Genomic DNA, 27324 nt, shown 5'->3' on the forward strand with positions numbered 1-27324 from the left:
GTGCCAGTCTAGAAACAATATTGGGGGAAAAAGTATATAAAAAATTAATCAACTTCTGTTGATTGTTCACTAGTGTAGTGTGTGTTGCGACAACCAAACCTTACCTTACTTTCAGGGTGAGTAACCATCTAACATCAAATTGTAACAATTAACTATTCCATTAAGTATAAATACAATCTGTGAATATATATACATTCTGTGAATATACAAACTCAGCAAAAAAAGAAATGTCCTTTTTCAGGACTCTGCCTTTCAAAGATAATTTGTAAAAATCAAAATAACTTCACAGATCTTCATTGTAAATTATGAGTCAGATTCGCATTTATCGTCGAAGGAATGAGCGTTACACCGAGGCCTGTACTGGGGCGGTGTGTCACAGTATCATCGGACTGAGCTAGTTATTGCAGGCAATCTCAATGCTGTGCGTTACAGGGAAGACATCCTCCTCTCTCATGTGGTACCCTTCCTGCAGGCTCATCCTGACATGACCATCCAGCATGACAATGCCACCAGCCATACTGCTCGTTCTGTGCATGATTTCCTGCAAGACAGGAATGTCAGTGTTCTGCCATGGCCAGCGAAGAGCCCGGATCTCAATCCCATTGAGCACGTCTGGGACCTGTTGGATCGGAGGGTGAGAGCTAGGGCCATTCCCCCCAGAAATGTCTGGAAACTTGCAGGTGCTTTGGTAGAAGAGTGGGGTAACATCTCACAGCAAGAACTAGCAAATCTGCTGCAGTCCATGATGACGAGATGTACTGCTGTACTAATGCAGCTGGTGGCCACACCAGATACTGACTGTTACTTTTGATTTTGAACCCCCCTTTGTTCAGGGACACATTATTCAATTTCTGTTGGTCACATGTCTGTGGAACTTGTTCAGTTTAATGTCTCAGTTGTTGAATCTTGTTTTGTTCATACAAATACTTAAACATGTTAAGTTTGCTGAAAATAGTTGACAGTGAGAGGATGTTTCTTTTTTTGCTGAGTTTAAGTACATACATACATATTACCAGTCTAGAGTATGGACACCTCATTCCATGGTTTTTCTTTATTTTTACTATTTTCTACACTATGAAATAACACATATGGAATCATGTAGTAACCCCAAAAAGTGTAATTTTATATTTGAGATTCTTCAAAGTAGCCACCCTTTGCCTTGACAGCTTTGCACACTTGGCATTCTCCCAAACAGCTTCATGAGGTAGTCACCTGGAATGTATTTCAATTATCCATATCTGCAGCACTCCACCAATCAGGCTTTTATGAGAGTGGCCAGATGAAAGCTACTCCTCAGTAAAAGTCACATGAAAACCTGCTCCAGAGCAATCAGAACCTCAGACTGGGGTAAAGTTTCACCTTCTAACAGAACATTGACCCTAGGCACACAGCCAAGACATCACAGGAGTGGCTTCAGGACAAGTCTTTGAATGTCCTTGAGTGGCCCAGCCAAAGCCCAGACTTGAACATCTCTGGAAACCTGAAAATAGCTGTGCAGCGACAATCCCCATCCAACCTGAAAGAGCTTGACAGGATCTGTGTGCAGGTGTGCCAAGCTTGTAGCGTCATACTGTACCCAAGAAGACTGGAGGCTGTAATCGCTGCCAAAGGTGCTTTAACAAAGTACTGAGTAAAGGGTCTAAATACTCATGCTAATGTATTTTGTGTGTGGCTATAATGTCTAAAAACCTGTTTTTGCTTTGTCATTATGGGGTATTGTGTGTAGATTGATGAGGATCTTTTCAGTCCATTTTAGAATAAGGCTGTAATAGAACAAAATGTGGAAAAAGACAAGGGGTGTGAATACATTCCCAATGCACTGTAAAACAGCTAAACCACATACTAGGAGGCTCAGTGGATCTCACAGCCCATAAAGCTATCACTATCTAATAGCGTCAGTGTAGCTTATCTGTTAGAGGTGATTCTGATCTAAGCAGTCATTGGTTTCCTCCAGCCTTCAGAGGTCAGGGCTGCTGTTCTAGCCCCCTCATAGCTCAGAGTGGTGGTGAGGCGTCTGTGGAGGCTTGGTGGTGGGTGACCCTTGGGGGTTGTGTGCTCCAGCTCGGGCTTGTCTTTCACCACTGCTGCTCTTCTCTCCCTCTGCTCTCTCAATCCGGCTTGTTTTAGTCTTAGCGCTCCTCTGGGAGGCATAGCCCGGTACTTCCTGGTCCATGACGGACAGGAAGTCGTAGAAGGGCATGGAGGGCATCCATTTCTCATCCACGATCACACCTGGGTGGGGGAGAGAGAGAGGAACAGAAGCAGAACCTGTTTAGAAAGCACCAGAAAAACCCGAAGAAACAGAAACAAGAAAAACAAGACAAATCCGTAAAACGATATAACCCATGAAAAGATGTGCTAGGGGTTATTTTTTGACAGAGCATACAGTAACGTTATAAGAGAACAAACTTACTCAGGCTGGTTATAGGCAGACTATCACATTCCACCTATACCGTAGCCCATATATCCTATTTAAAAAGGACTGAATACAAAACAGATCATTTGGTTCCATTTCTACCTACCTACAGTTGAAGTTGGAAGTTTACATACACTTAAGTTGGAGTCATTAAAACTCATTTTTCAACCACTCCACAAATTTCTTGTTAACAAACTATAGTTTTGGCAAGTCGGTTAGGACATGTACATGACAAGTCATTTTTCCAACAATAGTTTACAGATTATTTCACTATCACAATTCCAGTGGGTCAGAAGTTTACATACACTAAGTTGATTGTGTCATTAAACAGCTTGGAAAATTCCAGAAAATGATGTCATGGCTTTAGAAGCTTATGATAGGCTAATTGACATAATGACATAATTTGAGTCAATTGGAGGTGTACCTGTGGATGTATTTCAAGGCCTACCTTCAAACTCAGTGCCTCTTTGCTTGACTTGGGAAAATCTAAATAAATCAGCCAAGACCTCATAAAAATGGGTAGACCTCCACAAATCTGGTTCATCATTGGGAGCAATTTCCAAACGCCTGAAGGTACCATGTTCATCTGTACAAACAATAGTATGCAAGTATAAACACCATGGGACCACGCAGTCATCATACCGCTCAGGAAGGAGACACGTTCAGTCTCCTAGAGATGAACGTACTTTGGTGCGAAAAGTGCAAATCAATTTCAGAACAACTGCAAAGGACCTTGTGAAAATGCTGGAGGAAACAGGTACAAAAGTATCTATATCCACAGTAAAACGAGTCCTAAATCGACATAACCTGAAAGGTTGCTCAGCAAGGAAGAAGCCACTGCTTCTAGGCCAAGTCTAGATTATGGCAAGAGCAGCTCAAATAACCATAGAGAAACGATAGTCCATCATTACTTTAACCTGTCTGGCACCCCCCCCCCCTCCCCCCACATTCCACTGAAAAGGCAGAGCCGCGAAATTAATAAAAAAAAATAAGAATCTTGGGCAAAGAATCCTTTCTTGGGTCTAATCGTCTTTTGGTCGAAAGCTGTCCTCTTGCCATGTAGAAATGCCCATTGCGTTCGGCATGAACTGGAACCGTGCCCAGAGATTCACAGTGTCTCAGAAATAAATGTCCCAAAATCGCACTAAACGGATATATATTGCTATAAAACGGTTGAAATTAACTACCTTATGACGTTTTTAACTCCTATAACGAGTAGAAACATGACCGGAGAAATATAACTGGCTACACTAATGCTTGGAAAAAGAGTATGTCGGTGTCCTCCGCGCGCCTGACGCACCTGGAAAAGAGTTCCTACCTACACGTGTTTTTGTTTTATAGGGGCTGTGATTGCGCAATCGATACCATTCAAAGCATCATCACGTAAAGGCATCCAGGGGAAGACGTAAGCAGTGTCTGTATGCTCATAGCAATAACAGTGACCTTTTAACTGACTCCAGATCAGGGGCTAAAATGTGTGAAATCTGACTCCATGTCAGGGAAATTGCTGTAGAATGAGTTCTGTTCCACTCAGAGACAAAATTTCAACGGCTATAGAAACTAGAGACTGTTTTCTATCCAATAATAATAATAATAATAATATGCATATTGTACGATCAAGAATTTAGTAGGAAGCCGTTTCAAAAATTACACGATTTCCATAAATAGTGACAACAGCACCCCCTAGCCTCAACAGGTTAAGACTTGACGGTAAGTCAATCCAGAACATTTCAAGAACTTTCAACGTTTCTTCAAGTGCAGTCGCAAAAACCATCAAGCACTATGATGAAACTGGCTCTCATGAGGACCACCACAGGAAATGAAGACCCAGATCCTCTGCTGCAGAGGATACGTTCATTAGAGTTACCAGCTTCAGAAATAAATGCGTCACAGAGTTCAAGTAACAGACACATCCACATCAGCTGTTCAGAGGCGACTGCGTGAATCAGGCCTTCGTGGTCAAATTGCTGCAAAGAAAGGACACCACTCATAAAGGAAACCAACAATAAGAAGAGACTTGCTTGGCCAAGAGACACGAGCAATGGACATTAGACTGGTGGAAATCTGAGATTTTATTTTTTATTTTTGGTTCCAACCGCTGTGTCTTTGAGACACATAATAGGTGAATGGATGATCTCTGCATGTGTGGTTCCCAATGTGAAGCATGGAGGAGGTGGTGTGATGGCGTGGGGATGCTTTGCTGGTGACACGGTCTGTGATTTATTTAGAATTCGAGGCACACTTAACCAGCATGGCTACCACAGCATTCTGCATCGATACACCATCCCATCTGGTTTGCGCTCAATGGGACGATCATTTATTTTTCAGGACAATGACAGGACAATGACCAAACACACCTCCAGGCTGTGTAAGGGCTTTTTGACCAAGGAGAAGCGTGAGGGAGTGCTGCATCAGATGACCTGGCCTCCACAATCACCCTACCTCAACCCAATTGAGATGGTTTGGGATAAGTTGGTCCGCAGAGTGAAGGAAAATCAGCCAACAAGTGCTCAGCATATGTGGGAACTCCTTCAAGACTGTTGGGAAAACATTCCTCATGAAACTGGTTGAGAGAATGTCAAGAGTGTGCAAAACTGTCAAAGGCAAAGGGTGGCTACTTTGAAGAATCTAAAATATATTTGGATTTGTTTAATAAGGAGCATGTCGACGCTGCACTTGATGAATTTATGAAATTGCTTCTTCAAATATTGATAAAACATGCACCTGTTAAGAAACTGCCTCAGGCTCCATGGATTGATGAGGAATTGAAAAACTGTATGGTTGAAAGAGATGGGGCAAAAGGAATGGCTAATAAGTCTGGCTGTACATCTGACTGGCTTACTTACTGCAAATTGATAAATTATGTGACTAAACTCAACAAAAACAAAAAGAAACTGTATTATGAAGCCAAGATCAACGATATAAAGAATTATGGAAAAAAAAATTGTAGTTTAAATGGAATTATGGGCAGAAAGACAAATTCAACTCCATCTTTCATTGAATCAGATTGCTTATTCATCACAAAACCATTTGATGTTGCCAATTAATTTAATGATTACTTCATTGGCAAAGTGGGCAAACTTAGACAGGAAATCCCAACAATGAACAGTGAGCCATCGTATTCATGCATAAAAAAACTAATAATGAAAAAAAAGCATTACAAGTTAGAATTTTGTAAAGTTAGTGAGAGAGGTGGAAAAATTATCGTTATCGATCAACAATGACAAACCTGCTGGCACTGACAACTTAGTCATCTACCATCCTCAGTAGCTTTCCATCTATTGCCAGTCCTTAATGTCATATCTTTAATCTGAGCCTAGAGGAACGTCTTTGTCCTCAGGCCTGGAGGGAAGCCAAAGTAATTCCGCTACTCAAGGGTGGTAAAGCGACCTTTACTGGTTCTAACAGCAGACCTATAAGCCTGCTGCGAGCTCATAGCAAACTGTTGGAAAAAAATTGTGTTTGACAAATTAACAGACTTTCAGCATGCTTATAGAGAAGGGCACCCAACATGTACTGTACAGATGACTGATGATTGGTTGAAAGAAATTGATAAGAAGATATGTGGGAGCTGTACTGTTAGATTTCAGTGCAGCCTTTGATGTAATTTACCATAACCTGTTGTTGAAAAAAAACTTATGGCGTTTCAACCTCTGAATCCATGATATGGCAGCGCTATCTAATAGAACTCAAAGGGTTTTCTTTAATGGAAGCTTCTCTCATGTCAAACCTGTAAAGTGTGGTGTACCGCAGGGCAGCTCTCTAGGCCCTCTACTCTTTTCTATTTTTACCAATGACCTGCCACTGGCATTAAACAAAAAATGTGTGTCCTTGTATGCTGATGAGTCAACCATATACGCATCAGCAACCACAGCTAATGAAGTCACTGAAACCTTTAACCTGTTGAGGATGGGGGCGCTGTTGTGACTATTTATGCTAATCGTGTAATTTTTGAAACGGCTTCCCACAAAATCCTTGATCGTACAATATGCATATTATTATTATTATTGGATAGAAAACAGTCTATAGTTTCTATAGGAGTTGAAATTTTGTCTCTAAGTGGAACAGAGCCCATTCTACAGCAATTTCCCTGACATGGAGTCAGATTTCAGAAATGTTGGCCCCTGATCTGGAGTCAGTTAAAAGGGCACTGTTATTGCTATGAGTATACGGACACTGCTTACGTCTTCCCCTGGATGCCTTTACGTGATGACGATTTGAATGGGGTCGATTGCGCGTTCACAGGCACTACAAATTAAAAAACCCTGAGGCTAGTCACTCTTTTCTTGGTGCGTCATGCGCCTAGAGGACACCGACCCGCACCTGTTCCAAGCATTAGTGGAGGGAGTAATATTACTCGGGTCATGTTTCTACTCGTTATGGGAGTTAAAAACATCATAAGGTAGTTAATTTAAAGCGTTTTATAGCAATTTATATCCGTTTAGTGCGATTTTGGGACATTTATTTCTGAAACGCTGTGAATTGCTGGGCACGCTTCCAGTTCATCCCGAACGCAGTTGGCATTTCCACATGGCAAGAGGACAGCTTTCCACCAAAAGACGATTACTCCCAAGAAAGGATCCTTTGCCCAAGATACTGATGGAAGAACAGCTCAAAGTAGGACATTTTTATTATGATAAATCGTGTTTGTCGAAAAATGTTAGTGGCTTAGGACGCCATGTTTTTTGACGTAGCTTCGCTTGGCGCAAACTGTATTGAAAAGTAAGGATAAATAAAAAAATGTAATTCCGCGATTGTATTAAGAATTAAATTGTCTATCAATCCCTGTCCACCCTATATTTTTTAGTCACGTTTATGAGTATTTATGTATAAGAGTAGATCACTGTCTAAGTGGCGCACGGACATTTTCTCACCAGCTTGGCTACATTTCACATTGTCTAACCATGATTTTGGTGGCTAAATATAAACATTTTCGATCAAACTCTATATGGATTGTGTAATATGATGTTACAGGAGTGTCATCTGAAGAATTCTGAGAAGGTTAGTGAAAAAATTAATATATTTTGGCGATGTTGATGTTATCGCTCACTTTGGCTAGAATCAATGCTGGGCTGCTATGTGCTATGTGCTATGCTAATATAACGATTTATTGTGTTTTCGCTGTAAGACACTTAGAAAATCTGAAATATTGTCTGTATTCACAGGATCTGTGTCTTTCGATTAGTGTATGCTGTGTATTTTTACGAAATGTTTGATGATTAGTAAGTAGGTAAACACGTTGCTCAATGTAGTTATTCTAGTCCATTTGTGACGGTGGGTGCAATTGTAACCTATGCCATCTACCTGAAATATGCACTTTTTTCTAACAAAACCTATCCCATACCATAAATATGTTATCAGACTGTCATCTGATGAGTTTTTTTCTTGGTTAGGGGCTATAAATATCTTAGTTTAGCCGAATTGGTGATAGCTACTGGTGTTGGTGGACAAATAAAAGATTGTGGATCATGCTAATGTGTTTTTAGGTAATAGATGTACATCTTTACATATTGTGTCTTCCCTGTAAAACATTTTAAAAATCGGACATGTTGGCTGGATTCACAAGATCTGTGTCTTTCATTAGCTGTATTGGACTTTAATGTGTGAAAGTTAAATATTTAAAAAAAAAATATTTTTTGAATTTCGCGGCTCTGCCTTTTCAGTGGGGGGGGGGGGGGGGGGGGGGGGAGTGCCGCTAGCGGCACCCTCATCCTAGACAGGTTAACAAAGGAGTTGCAGTCCATTTTGGAATGGGTGGCCAGTAATAAACTCATCTCAAACTAAGAGCATTGTATTTGGTACAAATCATTCTAAGTTCTAGACCTCAGCTGAATCTGGTAATGAACGGTGGCTGTTGAACGAGTTGAGGAGACTACAATCTAAGGTAACGCCAAGTAATTTAAACTGTCATGATCAAAACATATACACTGCTCAAAAAAATAAAGGGAACACTTAAACAACACAATGTAACTCAATGTAACATTTTGCAGGGCTCTGGCAGTGCACCTCCTTGCACAAAGGCGGAGGTAGCGGTCCTGCTGCTGTGTTGTTGCCCTCCTACGGCCTTCTCCACGTCTCCTGATGTACTGGCCTGTCTCCTGGTAGCGCCTCCATGCTCTGGACACTACACTGACAGACACAGCAAACCTTTTTGCCACAGCTCGCATTGATGTGCCATCCTGGATGAACTGCACTACCTGAGCCACTTGTGTGGGTTGTAGACTCCGTCTCATGCTACCACTAGAGTGAGAGCACCGCCAGCATTCAAAAGTGACCAAAACATCAGCCAGGAAGCATAGGAACTGAGAAGTGGTCTGTGGTCACCACCTGCAGAATCACTCCTTTTTTGGGGGTAATTGCCTATAATTTCCACCTTTTGTCTATTCCATTTGCACAACAGCATGTGAAATTTATTGTCAATCAGTGTTGCTTCCTAAGTGGACAGTTTGATTTCACAGAAGTGTGATTGACTTGGAGTTACATTGTGTTGTTTAAGTGTTCCCTTTATTTTTTTGAGCAGTGTAGATTCAATGGTTGCAGAGATGGGGAGAGGTCTGTCCATAATAAAGAGATGTTCTGCTTTTTTGACACCACACTCCAAAAAAGTTCTGCAGGCTCTAGTTTTGTGTAATCTTGATTATTGTCCAGTCATGTAGTCGGGTGCTCCAAGGAAATACCTATTTAAGCTGCAGCTGGCCCAGAACAGAGTGGCACGTCTTGCTCTTCATTGTAATCAGAGGGCTGATATAAATACTATGCATGCCAGTCTCTCTTGGCTAAGAGTGGAGGAGAGAGTGACTGCATCACAAATTTTTATAAAGAAACATTGTTGAAAATCCTAAATTGTTTGCATAGTCAACTTACACACAGCTTTGACACACACACACACACACACACACACACACACACACACTTATCCCACCAGGGGTCTTTTCACAGTCCTCAAATCCAGAACAAATTCAAGAAAGAGTACAGTATTACATAGAGCCATTATTGCATGGAACTCCGTTCCATCTCATATTGCGCAAATAAACAGCAAACCTGGTTTGAAAAAAAATAAGCAAAACCTCACGGCACAACACCTCTCCCCTATTTGGTCTAGATAGTTTGTGTGTATGTATTGATATGTAGACTACGTGTGTGTGCCTTTGACAAAACATTTTTTAATGTAGTTCTGTCCTTGAGTGTTTCTGTATTATGTCATGTTTTATGTTTTGTGTGGACCACAGGAAGAGTAGCTGTTGCTTTTGTGACAGCTGATGGGGATCCTGATAAAATACCAAATATGCAGCTGGATTTTAGTGCAAGGTCAAGGATAGGTTGCTGAACATAAGGAATAATTCCATGACAACATGTGGAACTTAAATTTAGAATTAGATTTTCCACTGGCGCTCTGAAATAGATACAGCAGGAGAAAAAGTCTAAAATGACCAGCAGGATCAAACACCAGATCCGTAGTGCACAGTTAAAGGGATAGTTCACTTAACATGCAAATTGCATCACAGTTTTTGCTCTGTACTGTAAGTTTTCCATCTTTAAAACCTGACTACTGACATGCACACTTGTTTAGGGTTGTATTAACAAATGGACTAATGAACAAATACTAAAATCGTCTTTGAGTGACCTATACCTCATGTTAATAATAACACCACCACATTGGGTTCTAGAAAAGTGCTATATACACCCAAAGACGTTTATGTGATAGCCTGTACACTTTTGTAGCACTAAAAGTAAGGGTTTGACCCTTCACAGATAACTCATGATCTATATATACAGTCAGGTAGAAAATTATTGTCACCCTTGATAAAGAGGAGCAAAAAAAGTACTGTAATAATAATATAAATACTGAGCTATATTGATTGTACGGTCAAAAACATGGGAAAATTATATTTTATACTAATTCAATTGCTCAGAGAGATTTTGTTCAACAAAATGTATTTTTTTAATCTAGAAAATATATTGGCACCCGTTTTCAATCATCTATAACCCTCCCCTTGCAGATAAGGGAAGGGAAAGGGGGATACCTAGTCAGTTGTACAACTGAATGCCTTCAACTGAAATGTGTCTTCCGCATTTAACCCAACCCCTCTGAAACAGAGAGGTGCGGGGGGGGGGGGGGGGCTGCCTTAAAATCGACAACGTCTTCGGGGCCCGGGGGACAGTGTCAGCTCAGATAACAGATCTGGGTTCAAAGACTGCCAGGTATCTCAATTACCTTTCATTAAAATGTCAAAACAAGTATTCAGATAACCCTTATATGAAAAAACAACAATAGTTGAATATTGGAATGCATTTGAAAATACTATTTGGAAAGTATTGCCATGTATTTACAATTACTTCAAATACATACAGTATCGTTGGACGTATTTGAAAGAGTATTTTTAAATTAATATTTGGTATGTATTTGAAAATAGTTCTGAATGTAAATGATTTCAAATGAAACCAACAACTCTTACACGTGAATGTTACTTTCTGCATATGCGTCCGTTCTCCAACACCAAACCCACCACTGGTGTGTGTGGCCAAAGAGCTCGATTTTAATGTCATCTGACCATATAAGCATATCAAAAAAATACCTCATATCTACTGTAAAATTTGGTGATGGATCTTTGATGTTATGGGACTATTTTGCCTCCACTGGTTAAAATCAACGACACCATGAACGTTACCAAGTACCAGGACATTTTAGCCAAAAACCTATAAAAAAACAAAACCAAAAAAAACTTTACTTAACTAGGCAAGTCAGTTAAGAACAAATTCTTATTAACAATGACGGCCTACCCCGTCCAAACCCGAACGACGCTGGGCCAATTGTGCGCCGCCCTACGGGACTCCCAGTCACAGCCTGGATTTGAACCAGGGACTGTAGTGACGCCTCTTGCACTGAGATGCAGCGGTCTAACAATAACCCCAAGTACATCAAATGCTTAACTGACCACAAAAATCAACATTTTGCAATGGTCATCTCAGTCCCCGGACTTGAACCACATTGACAACCTGTGGTTTGAATTGAAGAGAGCAGTTCAGAAGTGCAGACAAAGGACATCAATGACCTGGAAAGATTCTGTATGGAGGAATGGTCTAAGATCCCTCAAATATTTCAAACGTTTTAGAAAAAAAGCTCAGTGTCGTTATCCTTGCAAAGGGAGGGTGTTGGAGTATTGAAAACAGGTGAGCCAATCATTTTGGTGCCTATCTTTGAGATTTGTTAAACCAAAATCTCTGAGCAATTAGTATAAAAGATTCACTTTTTTGTTGTTATTGCATACAATATAGTTCAGTGTTATTTATTATAGTCTTTTTGCTCATCTTTATCAAGGGTGCCAATCATTTTGAACCAGACAGTAGCTTTGTCTCTCCAGACGGGAATATTGCATTATATACAACTTGTGCTTTTACAGCAGTTACTTAATATGGGGCCAATTCCATCTCCCATTTCCATGCTTACAGAGACTGACTAAGAGACTTTGTGGCCGTCTCTAGGAAATGGACAATAAAGTCATCATCTTCATTGTGCGGTGAGTGGAATGCATAAGCCGTCAATGTGTAGAGAGGGGTAAATGTGAGCCAAAAATCCACTCTACTGTCATTTCAGGCTTTAGTGGGATTGGGCTGGTCTTTAAAAGTAACTGTCTGAGTACATGACATTTACAACAATACAATGCTTGAATTACACAGTAAAGTCATGATGTAGGTTGTGTACATTATCACCTGGTCGACCATGAAAGGAGTAATTTTGTCACCTTGCCAATGGGTGCAGATCCTAGACGTGAGAGGCGTGCCATCAACCAGAGGGTTGCCGTTTCAAATCACAGGTCTGTATCAAATCCTAGATGCCATCTCCTGCATTTGTGCCCTGCTCCAGGCTTTACTATGGCTGACCCTGTGCTCAAAACTCGTCTCGCTGTGTGTGTGTGTGTGTTTTTCAAAGAGTTGGGATGAAGCAGTCAAATTTTCAGCTCTGTGATAAATGGACAATGATCATCGTGTGGAGAGTTGAACGCATTAGCAGTTAATACGTAGCGAGAGAGGGGAGAAACATGAGCCAACACACTACTGTCAAATCAGGCTTTAGTGCGATTGAGAGCATCTTTGAAAGTAACTGTAACATGGCATGTACTTAGACAATGAGTCAATGCTTGAATTACACTGTAGAGTAATGATGCGGGTTTTGTGCATTATTGCCGGGTCGACTGAAAGGTCAAATTTACAGTCGGATTTGATACAAGCCACTTTGTCAACCTGACAATGGGTGTAGAGGTTAAAGAGGGGTGCCAGCAACAAGAGGTACTGAAAATGTCTACTGGTAGGGGTAGCTGGTATCAAATCCTGAAGGCCATCTCAAACGGTTGTTCCCTTTAGCAAGGCATTTAACCTAAACTGCTCCATTGTCCCTTTACCATGACTGACCCTGTGCTCCAACCTCTCAAATGTGAGTGTGTCTAGAAGGTGTGAGTGTGTCTATAAAACACAAGACATGATATGGCATTAGTCATCAATGCGTAGAGAGGAGAGAAATGTGAGCCAACGACCCACTCTACTGTCAATTCAGGCTTTAGTGGGATTGGGCTTGCCTTTGAAAGCAACTGTAAATGTCATATACTCAGACTGAGACAATGGATCGGTTTTGAATTACACATAAATGAGAAGCCAAGACATATGAACAGGATGTGTGCATTATCGCCTGGTCGAGCTTGAAAGGAGTTATCTGCCATACTCTCAATGGGTTTGGATCCCTCTGGTAAATGCAAGCAGTTTGGTGGGAAAGACCTCGGATTTGTTCGGGAGGGTGAAATGTTACCAAACGTCCAGACAGAAATGTATTGTATAGAGCAGACTGGTTCACAGTCTGTGGAATTGGGAGTAGTGTCAGCTCCAGACATCGCAGCGCTATCTGCAACGGTATACAGAATAGTCGAGATTGAATTCTTAACGCATCTAAAAATGAACTTCTTCCAAGTATGATTTTTTCCTAAACGATATTTCCACATTTCGTAACTGAACAAAATGTTAATACGGATCAAAACCCAAATCAAATGTAAGATACAGTAAGCTTAGTATAGAAACACGAGTATCATAAGATGTCCTAACAGCAAATGTACCTTTCCGTCAAAGTTTAACCACCATACTACTGAACCACTGTAATTGATGTCTATAGGGTTTCTGATTATGATGGATGAATACAAACTCTCGTATTCATTAAAAACAAGCGTTTCTTATTGGACAACTCCAGGTAGGCCATCCCCCTTTCAGTCCGTTTTCTTCCGTTTGATGCCTAATGAACACAAACCAGAAAGAGGGGGCGTTAGCCTGAAAAAAAAACTAAATCTATGGTGAGTGCTGTATGATGACTCAGGACTATAACTGGCAACCATCAGACACAATTAAGAGATACAGTTCCCTCCAGAGACAGAGGATGTGGATTGGAAGCGTCTCAGGAAAACACCCTCCTTCTTCCTCTACTGTACTTCCTTCATTTTCAGCTCCCTCTGTGTCACTAGAAGTGGAATAACTGAAAGAAAAACCTGACGCCTAGTCTTTGGAGGTCTGTCGATGAGTGTGCATTTTGGGTAGAAACCAGCAGTCTGTCACACACATATACAATACTAATCCGCCCACAAAACAATAGCGATTGGATTAGCTCAAAAAGGCACTGGAGAAAGAGGTTTGAATGAATGAATAAATAGAGGTGGTGATCTCATGAATGGTGGTGAGACGGAGCTGTGTGGTACAATACACAGACACCTGAGATTAGTCTCTTGGCAAAGTCTCAATTGACAGGAAAGCACATACAGTACGTACACAGAATGGCTTGAATGACACAATCAGGAAAGAGACCATAAGATCAGCCTACTCCATTATTCACTGACCCATAGAGTAGAGAATGGGAAATGTATAATGTGATTAATACGTTGTGTTGACATGACTACAGATTATGTGTGTGATGTGGAGCATGTGACGCAATGCACATTTCTGTGCATGAAGACAAAGTACCATCTCAACACAACCAGACACGCTTACATTTGCATATGTAGCACAACACTTTTATACACAAGTAATACATATGGACAGAGGCAGTGGTGAATGAATTAACTGATGTTGGGAACGTGCAAATAGGAGCTGGTAGTCAGAGCCTTCAACTTGCAGCCATGGCAGCAGGGCTGTGCCCCCTTAAAACTTATCTAGGATAGGGAGCAGCATTTTCACATTTGGATGAAAAGCATACCCAAATTCAACTGCCAGCTACTCAGAAGATCCCCAGAAGATAAGATATGCATATTATTAGTTGATTTGGATAGAAAACACTCTGAAGTTTCTAAAACTGTTTGAATCATGTCTGTGAGTATAACATAACTTATTTAGCAGGCAAAACCCCGAGGACAAACCATTCAGATTTTTTTTCTGCATTTCCTCTGGTTTTTGGCCAAGTGGGACAGTAGCGTCCCGCCTACCCTAGAGAGGTTTTAAAGGCCAGAAACTGCAGGTGCAAATGCAGCATTCGTCAATCATCATAGAGTGCACTTCCATAGGGGGAAGCAAACCAAAGTTATTTTTCTTTAACTGTTCTTTGCTGATAAACTTATTTCTAACAGTGGTCATTTTGGTCACTGCCAGTGTAAAGTGTGTCAATCAAGGAGACACTGGACTAACCAAGTACTTTAACCCCCCCCCCCCCCCCCATACCTGTAGGTGGTTCTTCACCATCCTCCACTCTCTGTAGCCACTGCAGAATGGGCTGTACCATTAGGGGTCTGCCAGTGGGGTAGTGGAAGACCTCTCCTCCTGTGGCCAGCTGGGAGACCACCAGGGCAGGAAGCAGGGGCAGGAAACCCAAGTATGCCTCCAGGACAGCCTTACCTGCAGGGGTACGACCCCTGGAACACACAAGATACCCATCAACACCAAAATACACCCTGCATTCACTGGTTTTTCCATCCAACCATGACTCAGTCAATGAGCTGAGATTCAATTCAAAGACAAAAGTAAAAGACAATCCGTGTTGAATAGTGGGTCATTGGCAGTTGAAAAGACAATGGAGTTATAAAACCCCAATTCTGAATCATACTTTGCCTTGAAACAGTATATTGAATTGTTCCTCCCAAGTGGACGACAAGATAAAGACAATGACGAACATTTAATGCTAATGCCACTAGAACTAAACCTTTCAGTCACATAATTGGGCTATGGCTGCCTTGCCCTGAACTTTGTGTTCCCGACACTCTGAAACCCACTGTAACCCTTCATTGACGTGGAACACGTAATACTCCGGTACATACAGGTGGATCCAGCAGGGCAGGTAGGGGTTGATCAGTCCTGTGTTCAGCAGACTCCTCATATCCTCCAATACTCTCTTGTTCTCTTTCCTCCCCCTCTCCTCTTCTCCCACAAACAGCACCAGAAGTTGTTTTTTTAGCTCCAGATACAGGGGCAGGTTCTCCACTGTCAATTCCGGCTGGAAGGGGTACAGAGAGAGCAAAAAAAGGTGATCAATAATAAATACAGTGTGTTGCAAAAGTATTCATACTCCTTGGATTTTATTTTGTTACAAAGTGGGATTAAAATTGATGTTCATTCTTTTGTCCACAATCTACACAAAATACTGTCAAAGTGGAAGGAAAATTTGATTTAAAAAAAGAAAGAAAAGCTAAATAAAAATCACACACATACAGTTGAAGTCGGAAGTTTACATACACCTTAGCCAAATACATTTAAACTTTTCCTGACATTTAATCCTAGTAAAAATTCCCCGTCTTAGGTCCTTCCTGAGCGGTATGACGACTGCGTGGTCCCATGCGGTTTATACTTGTGTACTATTGTTTGTGCAGATGAACGTGGTACTGTCAGGCGTTTGGAAATTGCTTCCAAGGATGAACCAGATTTGTGGAGGCCTCAATTTTGTTTCTAAGGTCTTGGCTGATTGCTTTTGATTTTCCCATGATGTCAAGCAAAGAGGCATTGAGTTTGAAGGTGGACCTTGAAATACATCCACAGGTCCAATTGACTCAAATGACGTCAATTAGTCTATCAGAAGCTTCTAAAGCCATGACATCATTTTCTGGAATTTTCCAAGCTGTTTAAAGGCACAGTCAACTAAGTGTATGTCAACTTCTGACCCACTGGAATTGTGATTAAGTGAAATAATCTGTCTGTAAACAATTGTTGGAAAAATGACTTGTGTCATGCACATAGTAGATGTCCTAACTGACTTGCCAAAACTATAATTTGTTAACAAAAAATTGGTGGAGTGGTTGAAAAACGAGTTTTAATGACACCAACCTAAGTGTTTGTAAACTTCCGACTTCAACTGTACACACGCACACACTAGTTACATATGTGATTTAAGCCAAAATTGGCTTAGATGGGCAAGCCTAAATTTAGGCTTCAATCACATAAATTACATGGAAAATAATAGAGGTTGAAATTATTTTTGAATGACGAAGGGAGCATTTTGAAAGCCTCAAAGGTCAGCCATTGGTAGATGGGTAACAATAACAAACCAGACATTGAATATCACTTTTTTTTTTACTCCCTTTAACTCCCCAATTGGTAGTTACAGTCTTGTCTCATCGCTGCAACTCCCGTACGGACTCGGGAGAGCCGAAGGTCGAGAGCCGTGCGTGCTCTGAAACACAACCCAACAAAGCTGCACTGCTTCAAGACACAATGCCCACTTAACCCGGAAGCCAGCTGCACCAACATGTCAGAAACACTGTACATCGTGCACTGCCCGCCACAGGTGTCACTAGTGCACGATGGGACAAGGACATCCTGGCCAGCCAAACCCTCCCCTAACCCGGACGATGCTGGGCCAATTGTGCACCGTCTCATGGGTCTCCAGGTCATGTACTCAAACCCAGAATCTCTAGTTGCACAGCGATGCAATGCCTTAGACCACTGCGCCACTCAGGAGGCCTTGAATATCTCTTTAAGCATGGTCAAGTTAATAATTATGCTATGGATTATGTATTAAACTAGCCAGACAAAGACAGCCGTCCTTAACGGAGCTGTAGGATAGGAAGGAAACTGCTCAGGGATGTTACAGGCCATGGGTGATGGTAGAAAACTGAGGATGGATCAACATTGTAACAACTCCACAATAATTACTTACATTTGTATTACCTTTATTTAACTAGGAAAGTCAGTTAAGAACAAATTCTTATTTTCAATAAGGAACAGTGGTTAACTGCCTTGTTCAGGGGCAGAACGACAGATTTTTACCTTGTCAGCTCGGGGATTCAATCCTGCAACCTTCCGGTTATTAGTCCAACGCTCAAACCACTAGGCTACCTAACTCCCCATGACAGAGTGAAAGGAAGAATACAAATATACAGAACATGCATCTTGTAAGCAACAAGGCACTAAAGTAATACTACAAAAAAAACATGGCAAAGGAATACACTTTCTGGCCTAAATGCAAAGCCTTATGGTTGGGGCATATCCAACAATACATCACTGAGTAACTGCAGCCTTATTTTCAAGCATGGTGGTGGCTGCATCATGGGATGGGTATTCTTGACATCAGCATATACTGGGGAGTTTTTCCAGGATAAAAAGAAACGGGATGGCGCTAGGCAAAGGCAAAATCCTAGAGGAAACCTGCTTCAGTCTCCTTTACACTAGACACTGGGAGAGGAATTCACCTTTCAGCCGGACAATAACCTACAACAGAAGGCCAAACCGACACTGGAATCGTTAACCAAGAAGCAATGGTGTAAAGTATTTAGGTAAAAATACAAACTTTTTTTTTTGTATCTGCACTTAATTTATGCTTGACAACTTTTACTTCACTACATTCCTAAAAAATGTAATGTACTTTTTACTCCATACATTTTCCCTGAAATCCAAAAGTACTCGTTACATTTTGGATGCTTAGCAGGACAGGAAATTGGTCCAATTCACACACTTATCAAGGGAACATCCCTGGTCATCCCTACGGTCTCTGATCTGACATACTCAATAAACACAAATGCTTCATTTGTAAATTATATCAGTGTGCCCTTGGCTATCCGGAAAAAGAAAAACAAGTGTGCTGTTATGGTTTGCTTAAAAGATAAGGAATTTGTAATGATTTATTACTTTTACTTTTGATACTGACAGGTTTGGTTTCTGAGCTTTATATATTATTAATCATTAGGTATAATAGAGACATGAGGGGAGTCATCAGTAAGTTTGGAAAGGGCTGAGTGCAGGGAAAACAATCACATGTAGCAGCACTTATAAGGGGAGGAACCGCGTAAGGCCCATATCACTCAGCTCCCTGCAATAATGATGCAATGTTTAGTGATAAGGAGGAGACTACAACCAAAGCGGGGAATGTATACTACCACGGGTAAAACCATGTTTTTGTCTAATGCAGCTGTATTGACCCTCTGGACAGAATAAACTTGGTTTAAAGCTTTCTTAGTGTCCGTTGAGTTTGCACTCTGAAAATTAGAACCTAACAATACTTAAGTACATTTAAAACCCAAATACTTTTACTCAAGTATAACAATTGAGTACTTTTTCCACCACTGCCAAGTTGAAAATGGCAAGACTTCAAAATTGCCATCAGAGAGCTTAATATTTTATTTAAGACAAAAAAATAAGCTACTATTGCATAATCCAGGTGTGTAACGCATTGACTTGGCAGCGACTACAGCTGTGTCTTGGGTAAAAGTGTTTCTAACATGTATTGACTAAGGGAGCTGAATACTCATGCAACAACTATATTTTAGTGATTTAACTTCTATGAATCTTTAACAAATGTTGAAAAAAAATTGTCCACGTCGACAGTGTATTTTGACTTAAAATATTGTATTAAATACATTTTAAAACACACTATGTAAGAATATCAAGTGAAGAAATCCAAGAGACCAAGATCAAAGCACTCTATATATCTGATTAACACTCAAAGTACGAGAACATTATAATTAAAACAATTAAGAATAATCCATTAGGAAATTTGGTAATACGCATTTATAAAATTGACTACCTATGAAAAGTAGAGGAACGGCCTCCCGAGTGGCGCAGCGGTCTAAGGCACTGCATCACAGTGCTTGAGGCGTCACTACAGACCTGGGTTTGATCCAAGGCTGTCGTAGCCGGCTACAACCAGGAGACCCATGAGGCGGCGCACAATTGACCCAGCATCATCCGGATTTGGCCAGCTGGAATGTCCTTGTCCCATTGTACTCCGGCGACTCGTGGCGGCCGGGGAGCAGTGTTTCCTCCGACACATTGGTGCGGTTAGCTTCCAGGTTAAGCGAGCAGTGTGTCAAGATGCAGTGCGGCTTGGCAGGGTCGTGTTTTGGAGGACACATACCTCTCCTGAGTCCGTGCAGGTGTTGCAGTGATGGGACAAGACTGAACTACCAATTGGTGTAAAAAAAAAAAAATACCACAAAAAGTAGAGGAGCACATCACTACAACGCTTGTCTCCATTTGCTCATTCCCAACATACTCCATTACACTACGAAATACACTCCTTCATACATATTTGGACAGTGAAGCTAAAATGTTTTATTTGGCTATACTCCAGAATGTTTCATATTAAGCGACAGTACAGAAGTCAGCTTTATTGAGGGTATTTCATACATGTTCTGCTGTTTAAAAATGTAATTAAAAGCATTTGTATCTAGTCCCCCCATTTGAAGAAGTCATAAGTATTTGGACAAATTCACTTACACTGCCTTCAGAAAGTAGTCACACCCCTTGACTTTTTCCAAATGTTGTTGTTTTACAGTCTGAATTCAAGACTGATTCAATTTTGATTTGTCACCATCTACACACAATACCCCCATAATGTCAAAGTGGTATTAATTTGACTAATTAATACAAAATGAAAAGCTGAAATGTCTTGAGTCAATAAGTACTCAACCCCTATATTTTAATAAGTTCAGGAGTAAAAATTTGCTTAAGTCACAAGTTGCATGGACTCTGTGCAATAGTGTTTAACATGGTTTTTGATTGACTACCTCATCTCAGTAACCCACACATACAGATAATTGTAAGATCCCTCAGTTTAGCAGTGATTTTCAAACAGATTCAACCACAAAAGACCAAGGAGGTTTTCCAATGCCTCGTAATTTAAAAAATATATAAAAGCAGACATTGAATATCCCTTTGAGCATGGTGAAGTTATTAATTACACTTTGGATGGTGTATCAATACACCCAGTCACTACAAAGTGCTGGCATCCTTCCTAACTCAGTTGCCAGAGGACGGAAACCACTCAGGGATTTCACCATGAGGCCAATAGTGACTTTAAAACATTTACAGAGTTTAATGGCTGTGATAGGAGAAAACTGAGGATGGATCAACAACATTGTGGTTACGCCACAATACTAACCTAAATTATAGGGTGAAAAGGAGGAAGCCTGTACAGAATAAAAATATTCCAAAACATGCATCCAATTTGCATTAAGGCACTAAAGTAAAACCGCATTTTTTTTTAAACTTTATGTCCTGAATACAAAGCGTTATGTTTTGGGCAAATCCAATACAACCCATTACTGAATAAAACGCCATATTTTCAAGCATGATCGTGGCTGCATCATGTTATAGGTATGCTTGTCATCAGTAAGGACTACGGAGGTTATGATACAAAGAAACAGAATAGAGCTAAGCACAGGTAAAATCCTAGAGGAAAACCTGCTTCAGTCTGTTTTCCAACAGACACGGACACAAATTCACCTTTCAGCAGGTCGATAACATTTTTACATTTACATTTTAGTCATTTAGCAGACGCTCTTATCCAGAGCGACTTACAGTAGAGTGCATACATTTTATTACATTTACATACTGAGACAAGGATATCCCTACCGGCCAAACCCTCCCTAACCCGGACGACGCTATGCCAATTGTGCGTCGCCCCACGGACCTCCCGGTCGCGGCTGGCTGCGACAGAGCCTGGGCGCGAACCCAGAGACTCTGGTGGCGCAGCTAACACTGCGATGCAGTGCCCTAGACCACTGCGCCACAGTGGTCTAGGGTTAGTGGTCTAACCTAAAAAACAAAGGTCAAATATACACTGAAGTTGCTTACCAATACAACATTGAATGTTCCTGAGTGGTCTAGTTACAGTTTTGAATTAAATCGACTTGAAAATGGCTGTCTAGCAATGATTAACAGCCAACTTGCAGAGCTTGAAGAAACTTAAGAATAAATGTGCAAATATTGTACAATCCAGGTGTGCAAAGCTCTTCGAGACTTACCCAGAAAGACTCACAGCTGTAATCACTGAAAAAGGTGATTCCCCATGTATTGACTCAGGGGGTTGAATACTTACCTAATCAAGATAATCTGTATAAGTGTTTTATTTTTCATGATTTCTTTTCAAATGTTCGAACTTTTGTATAGAGGCGACTCTATGAAGAGGTGACTCTGGGATGCTGGCCTTCTAGCCTGAGTTGCAAAGAAAAAGCCATATCTCAGACTGGCCAATAAAAAGAAAAGATTAAGATGGCTAAAAGAACACAGACACTGGACAGAGGAAGTCTGCCTAGAAGACCAGCATCCCGGAGTTGCCTCTTCCTTGTTGACGTTGAGACTGGTGTTTTGTGGGTACTATTTAATGAAGCTGCCAGTTGAGGACTTGTGAGGCGTCCGTTTCTCAAACTAGACACTAATGTACCTTTCCTCTTGCTCAGTTGTGCACCGGCACATCCCACTCTTTCTATTCTGGTTAGAGCCAGTTTGCGCTGTTCTGTGAAGGGAGTAGTACACAGCGTTGTACAAGATCTTCAGTATCTTGGCAATTTCTCACATGGAATAACCTTCATTTCTCAGAACAAGAAAAGACTGACGAATGGCCACAAACTTCTTTGTTTGTGGCCATTTTGAGCCTGTAACTGAACCCACAAATGCTGATGACCCAGATACTCAACTAATCTAAAAGGCCAGTTTTATTGCTTCTATAAATCAGAACAAGTTTTCAGCTGTGCTAACATTTCAAAAGGGTTTTCTAATGATCAATTAGCCGTTTAAAATGATAAACTTGGATTAGCTAACGCAACGTGCCATTGGAACACAGGAGTGATGGTTGCTGATAATGGTCCTCTGTACGCCTATGTAGACATTCCATTTTTTTTTTTTTTTTTTTTATCAGCTGTTTCCAGTAACAAGTCATTTTCAACATTAAATGTCTTCACAGAATTTCTGATCAATTTGATGCTATTTTAAAAATGGACCAAAAAAAAAGAAGCTTTTCTTTCAAAAACAAGGACATTTCTAAGTGTCCCCAAAAATTTGAACGGTAGTGTATGTTGACTGCCTGTCGGAGGTAGAGTTCCAGAGCTCACAGGTGTGCCTGGCATGGATTGTGACTCCATCTCGTTCCTCGCCCTCTTCAACTGTGTCATTCACCGCCTGGCTCTGGACCAATGCATCAGCTGTCGCCCGTATCGCTGCCCTCAGATAATGTTTCTCTTTCTGCTTGGTGTGATCCTCTCAGCGCCGGCTCATTTCCTCTGGTGGTACGGGCCTAACCCTGGAACGGGTAGCACCATAGAAAGAAGCTGGTTTGATGAAAAGGATGTCTGTTCTCTTTTCTCACAATGTCATTTTTTTTTGATAAACAGCTCGTTTTTGAATAGTAACTGTGTTAAGGGTGGAGTTGGGGTCGGGGGGAGGAGTACTGGAAAGGTGTGACTTATCTTAGAATAGGCCATAAGTATCTAGGAGATCGCCAATTCTCCTCACTTTGATTATGCTGTAACAACATACTGTAGCACCATAATGAGGATTTCTATTCATTTAAGTGAGCAGATTAGGGCTTTCAGGAGGAATGGAAAATCTAGTACAGCTAATAAAGTATTTTTTTAATCAATTAGTATATTTGAGTTTAACCACAATATTTGTTGTATTATTTGTTCTGTCTTTTCTGGTGGATTAAACTGAAATTGCAACCAACTTTCTCTGGCTTGTTTAAAACATGATTTTGTTTTCAAATAACCTGAAGTGAACGAGAAAAAGGCCATTCTTGAACATGGGGTGAGACATTCTTACTAATTTGGAAATAAAGCCATTTTGTTATTTATAATTATTTTAGAGGGAGATACATTACCTCTAAATCTCACAGCATAATCTCAAAACTTAGTTGAGCAACCACTGTAGGGTGGCCGGAAATAATCTGTTAAGTACTCGTAATTGAGATGCCATAATGGGAACGCTTTTGTCATCTTAACAAATGGCTTGTGTGTGTCAAAACATTTGTGATTTGTGTCTCATATCTGGTAGTGAGAAATTGTTATTTCTTACAGATATGTGGTGGCAAATTGCAATCAAAGTGTTTCTACGTTTTTCATAGAAATAAATCAGATTGCCTGATGCGACTTCAAATAAATACGACTTCAAATAAATACGACTTCCTCTGTTTTGTTCAGAGGAAGATGATACACTCATCCTGGTTCAACTACTCAAATTATTACAATGACCAAAAATATGATATATTAGAAGAACGCTGTACAGATGAACACACGTATAGACGGACAGACAGACACCCTAGTATAAAAACACTGGCGTACCCCTTCATTTTTTAGGTCGATGTTTCTTAAATCCTAGTCCTGGGGACCCAAAGGTGTGTACATTTTTGAACTAGTACTACACACTTGATTCCACCAATCAAATCTTTGAATCAGGCCATATATAGCCCCTCTCTTTCTCTGTCTGCACATACAGTATGTGTACACACAGCAATAGTGTTTTTCAAATAGTTAAAAAAGCCTATATCCATTCAAATGTTTGATGGATTATTTTTGGGGGGGTGGCATTTCTATCAAACTGTTATACAAACAGACTTACAAATGTATCCAGTAATGCTCTCTGGATGTGTGTGACCAGTTGGTCCGGCATGGAGAGGTTGAGAGAATGAGCCTCAGTTTGGCCTGTAGGTCCTCGTGACACCAGAATGGCAGGCAGCGTCACAGAATACTCCACAGCCCTGAGAACAGAAATACATTAGAATAACTTTTTCCCCTCCCAGAAGGAACATCAATATTCATTATATTACAACAACAAAAAAGATAGCTTCTCTCAAACACACATAATATACACACACTGTGGTACTGACATCAAGCCATTCCTGGTACATACAGTACCTTCCCTCCAGAAGACCGAGAGATATGGTTAGATATCTTTCGCAATTTCCAGAGGAGCCCACACCCACACACCCTAAATTTGCAATGGCCCTTAGAATACCAAGGATATATGCATATACCCAAATAAGTACCCTATTCCAGATAAATACTTGGTGGGGTTGGCATATCTATTTTACATTCATTGTAGTCTCTTCCCACAGTCGCCGTATGAGCGCCATGAGTCGAAGTGAGACTAGTACATACATTTTTGTCATGATATCAGATATATGCAGTCTAGTTGGATCTTTTGACTGGTGACCCAAAGCATTTCCACGTTCTGTCTCCGTACTGCTTGTTGTGACTTGGCTACCTGCTCAACTTTTTCACCTCTGAATAACGTATTTAATCAAACTCGGTATTTAACACGCTTACCAAGGTCTTCATTTTGCCTTTTTAATTCAATGCCTTATCTGGACATAGATCTGCAGGACCTCCTCCGGCCAAAATATAAAAGCTAAGTAACATTATGCCTTCTGATTGCAGTTGCCGTACTCGTAATACAGTGACTTCTGAAAGTATTCAGATTCCTTGACTTTTTCCACATTACAGCCTTAATCTAAAATGTAATTATTTTTTCTCAGCAAATCCACACACAAACACACCCCAAATAACAAAGCGAAAAACAGGTTTTAAGAAATGTTTGCAAATTTAAAAACTTAAATATCTTATTTACATAAGTATTCAGACCCTTTACTATGATACTTGAAATTGAGCTCAGGTGCATCTGTTTTTATTGATCATCTTTGAGATGTTTCTACAACTTGATTAGAGTCCACCGGTGGTAAATTAAATTGATTGGGCATGATTTGGAAAAGCACACACCTGTCTATATAAAAAGGTCCCACAGTTGACAGTGCATGTCAGAGCAAAATCAAAGCTATTATGTCGAAGTAATTGTCCGTAGAGCTCCAAGACAGGATTGTGTCGAGGCTCAGATCTGGGGAAGGGTACCAAAACATTTATGCAGCATTGAAGGTCCAAGAACACAGTGGACTCCATTATTCTTAAATGGAAGAAGACTCTTCCTAGAGCTAGCTGCCTGGCCAAACTGAGCAATCGGGGAAGAAGGGCCTTGGTCAGGGAAATTACCAAGAATCCAATGGTCCATCTGACAGAGCTCCAGTTCCTCTGGAGATGGGAGAATCTTCCAGAAGGACAACCATCTCTGCAGCACTCCACCAATCAGGCCTTTATGGTAGAGTGGCCAGACGGAAGCCGGTCCTCAGCGAATGGCAAGACAGCCCGCTTGGTGTTTGCCAAAAGGCATCTAAACACTCTCAGACCATGAGAAACCAGATTCTCTGGTCTGATGAAACCAAGTTTGAACTCTGGCCTGAATGCCAGGAAATGTCTGGAGGAAACCTGGCACCATCCCTACAGTGAAGCATGGTGACAGCAGCATCATGCTGTGGGGATGTTTTTCAGCAGCAGGGAATGAGAGACTAGTCAGGATCGAGGGAAAGATGAACAGAGCAAAATATGCAGATCCTTGATGAAAACCTGCTCCAGAGCTCTCAGGACCTCAGACTGGAAGGTGAATCTTCACCCCAACAGGACAACGACCCAAAGCACACAGCCAAGATAATGCAGGAGTACTTTCGAACCAAGTGTCTGACTGTCCTTGAGTGGCCCAGCCAGAGCCCGGACTTGAACCAGATCGAACATCTGTGGAGAGACCAGAAAATAGCTGTGCAGCAACGCTCCTCATCCAACCTGACAGAGCTTGAGAGGATCTGCAGAGAGGAATGGGAGAAACTCCCCAAATACAGGTGTGCCAAGCTTGTAGCATCATACCCAAGACAGTGAATGCTGCCAAAGGTGCTTTAACAAAGTACTGAGTAAAGGGTCTGAATACTTATGTAAATTTGAGATTTCAGATTATTGTTAATACATTTGCAAGAAAAAAAATGTAAAAGGGGTATTGTGTGTAGATTGATGGGGGGAAACTATTTAAACCTTTTTTAATAATTAGGCTATAACGTCAAAAAAGTGGAAAAATGAGTCTGAATACTTTCCAAATGCACTGTATACAGGAGAACTATCGCCTTGTGGTGAGGATAGCCGAGATGCAAGCTCCGCTGCAGACACAAATCATTAGGCAAGGGCAATTTAAGTGTAGGAAAGAAGGATCCAGCATCTGTGCACACCAATAAATACAGGTACTAGTGTTAATTCCCCTGCACAGTCCCCGCAGCTGGACAATATTCCCATGACTTCTGGAAAGAAATGCTGGTCGGCATGCTCAACAGGTGTCGCTCATTCAGTCGATAGACACATTCAACCGGTTCCATCCACTAAGCAACTAGCCAGAGTCAGCCTTCTCAGGTCTGCGTTAAGCGCAGGGGTGGGCAATTCCAGTCTTCGGGGGCCTGAGTGGTGTCACAGCTTTGCCCCAGCTAACACATCTGACTCCAATCACGATCTTCATTTTAGAATGCAACTTGATTCAAATCAGCTGTGTTTGCTAGGGATGGAGAAAAATAAAGAAAGTGTGACACCAAATCAGGCCCCCGAGGATTGGAATTGCCCACCCCTGCTAACAGGGTCTGAGCCACCGAAGCCTCGCACCATTAGCTCTGGCAAATATAAAACAAATCATTGGCGACTCCATTACCCACAATATTAGACTTAAAAATAATCATCTTGCAATCATACATTGTTTACCGGGGGAAATGGCTACCGACAAAGGCTAATCTTAAAAATAAAATAAGGAAAATTAAAATGTTGATACAGTAGTGGCTGTGTACAGTCGTGGCCAAAGGTTTTGAGAATGACACAAATATTAATTTCCAC

At 41.0% G+C, this 27324-nt stretch overlaps 1 protein-coding gene across 3 annotated transcripts in view; it reads right to left on the reverse strand.

Annotated features, from left to right (window-relative positions):
• Nucleotides 1-1027: 1027 nt before the first annotated feature.
• The window catches only part of txndc16 (thioredoxin domain containing 16), a 58965-nt gene continuing 32668 nt past the window's right edge, over nucleotides 1028-27324 (reverse strand). For all 3 annotated transcript variants that reach the window (XM_055863873.1, XM_055863871.1, XM_055863872.1), the window contains 4 exons: nucleotides 24197-24335; nucleotides 15694-15869; nucleotides 15101-15291; nucleotides 1028-2232 (listed from right to left, as the gene is read on the reverse strand). In XM_055863873.1, the coding sequence (XP_055719848.1) occupies nucleotides 1988-2232; nucleotides 15101-15291; nucleotides 15694-15869; nucleotides 24197-24335 (751 nt within the window). In that variant the 3' untranslated portion in view covers nucleotides 1028-1987. The remainder of the gene's footprint in view (nucleotides 2233-15100; nucleotides 15292-15693; nucleotides 15870-24196; nucleotides 24336-27324) is intronic.

This window comes from Salvelinus fontinalis, chromosome 15 (genome assembly GCF_029448725.1).
Source record: "Salvelinus fontinalis isolate EN_2023a chromosome 15, ASM2944872v1, whole genome shotgun sequence".
NCBI classification, from domain to species: domain Eukaryota; kingdom Metazoa; phylum Chordata; class Actinopteri; order Salmoniformes; family Salmonidae; genus Salvelinus; species Salvelinus fontinalis.